We start from the raw sequence: 457 nt of genomic DNA on the forward strand, positions 1-457 counted from the left end.
TTCTTTCTGTATCTGTCTCCCTCTCCACCCGTTTCTCTCTTTCTGTTTTCTGTCTTTCTGTTCTCTCTATATCTATCTTCCTTTCCACATATTTCTGTCGCCCTGTCTGTCTATTTACCTTCATCCTGTCCCTTTAATTCCCATGTCAGTGACACTTACCTGTGAATATTATGTCATTTTCTTTAGTCACAGAAACTAATGATTTCTCTCGTCTCTTTCCAGGTCAGTTACTGTGGAGTTAATTGGATTAATGTGGAGCTGTGTGGAGTAATGTGGAGTAAAGGGGGGGATTTTTTTTTTTTTTTAAGGAGTTCCCCCTCCTCCCCCCCCCCACCCGTCCCTCTTGGCGTCCGTGTTTGTAAGTACGTTAGTTTTTTTTTTTAGTTTGTTTGTTTGTGGTTGTGTTTCTTTGCTCTTTCGTCTTGTTCTTTCAATTTTCGTTTCTCTGTCTCCCTTG

At 40.9% G+C, this 457-nt stretch overlaps 1 protein-coding gene across 1 annotated transcript in view; it reads left to right on the forward strand.

The window, feature by feature from the left end:
- The window catches only part of LOC119588808, a gene marked incomplete at its 5' end in the record, with an annotated part of 29,673 nt that overhangs the window by 11,602 nt on the left and 17,614 nt on the right, over positions 1-457 (forward strand). Inside the window, 1 exon segment of the mRNA XM_037937455.1 lies at positions 223-277. Coding sequence (XP_037793383.1) covers positions 223-277 — 55 coding nt within the window.

This window comes from Penaeus monodon, chromosome 24 (assembly GCF_015228065.2).
Source record: "Penaeus monodon isolate SGIC_2016 chromosome 24, NSTDA_Pmon_1, whole genome shotgun sequence".
NCBI classification, from domain to species: Eukaryota; Metazoa; Arthropoda; class Malacostraca; order Decapoda; family Penaeidae; genus Penaeus; species Penaeus monodon.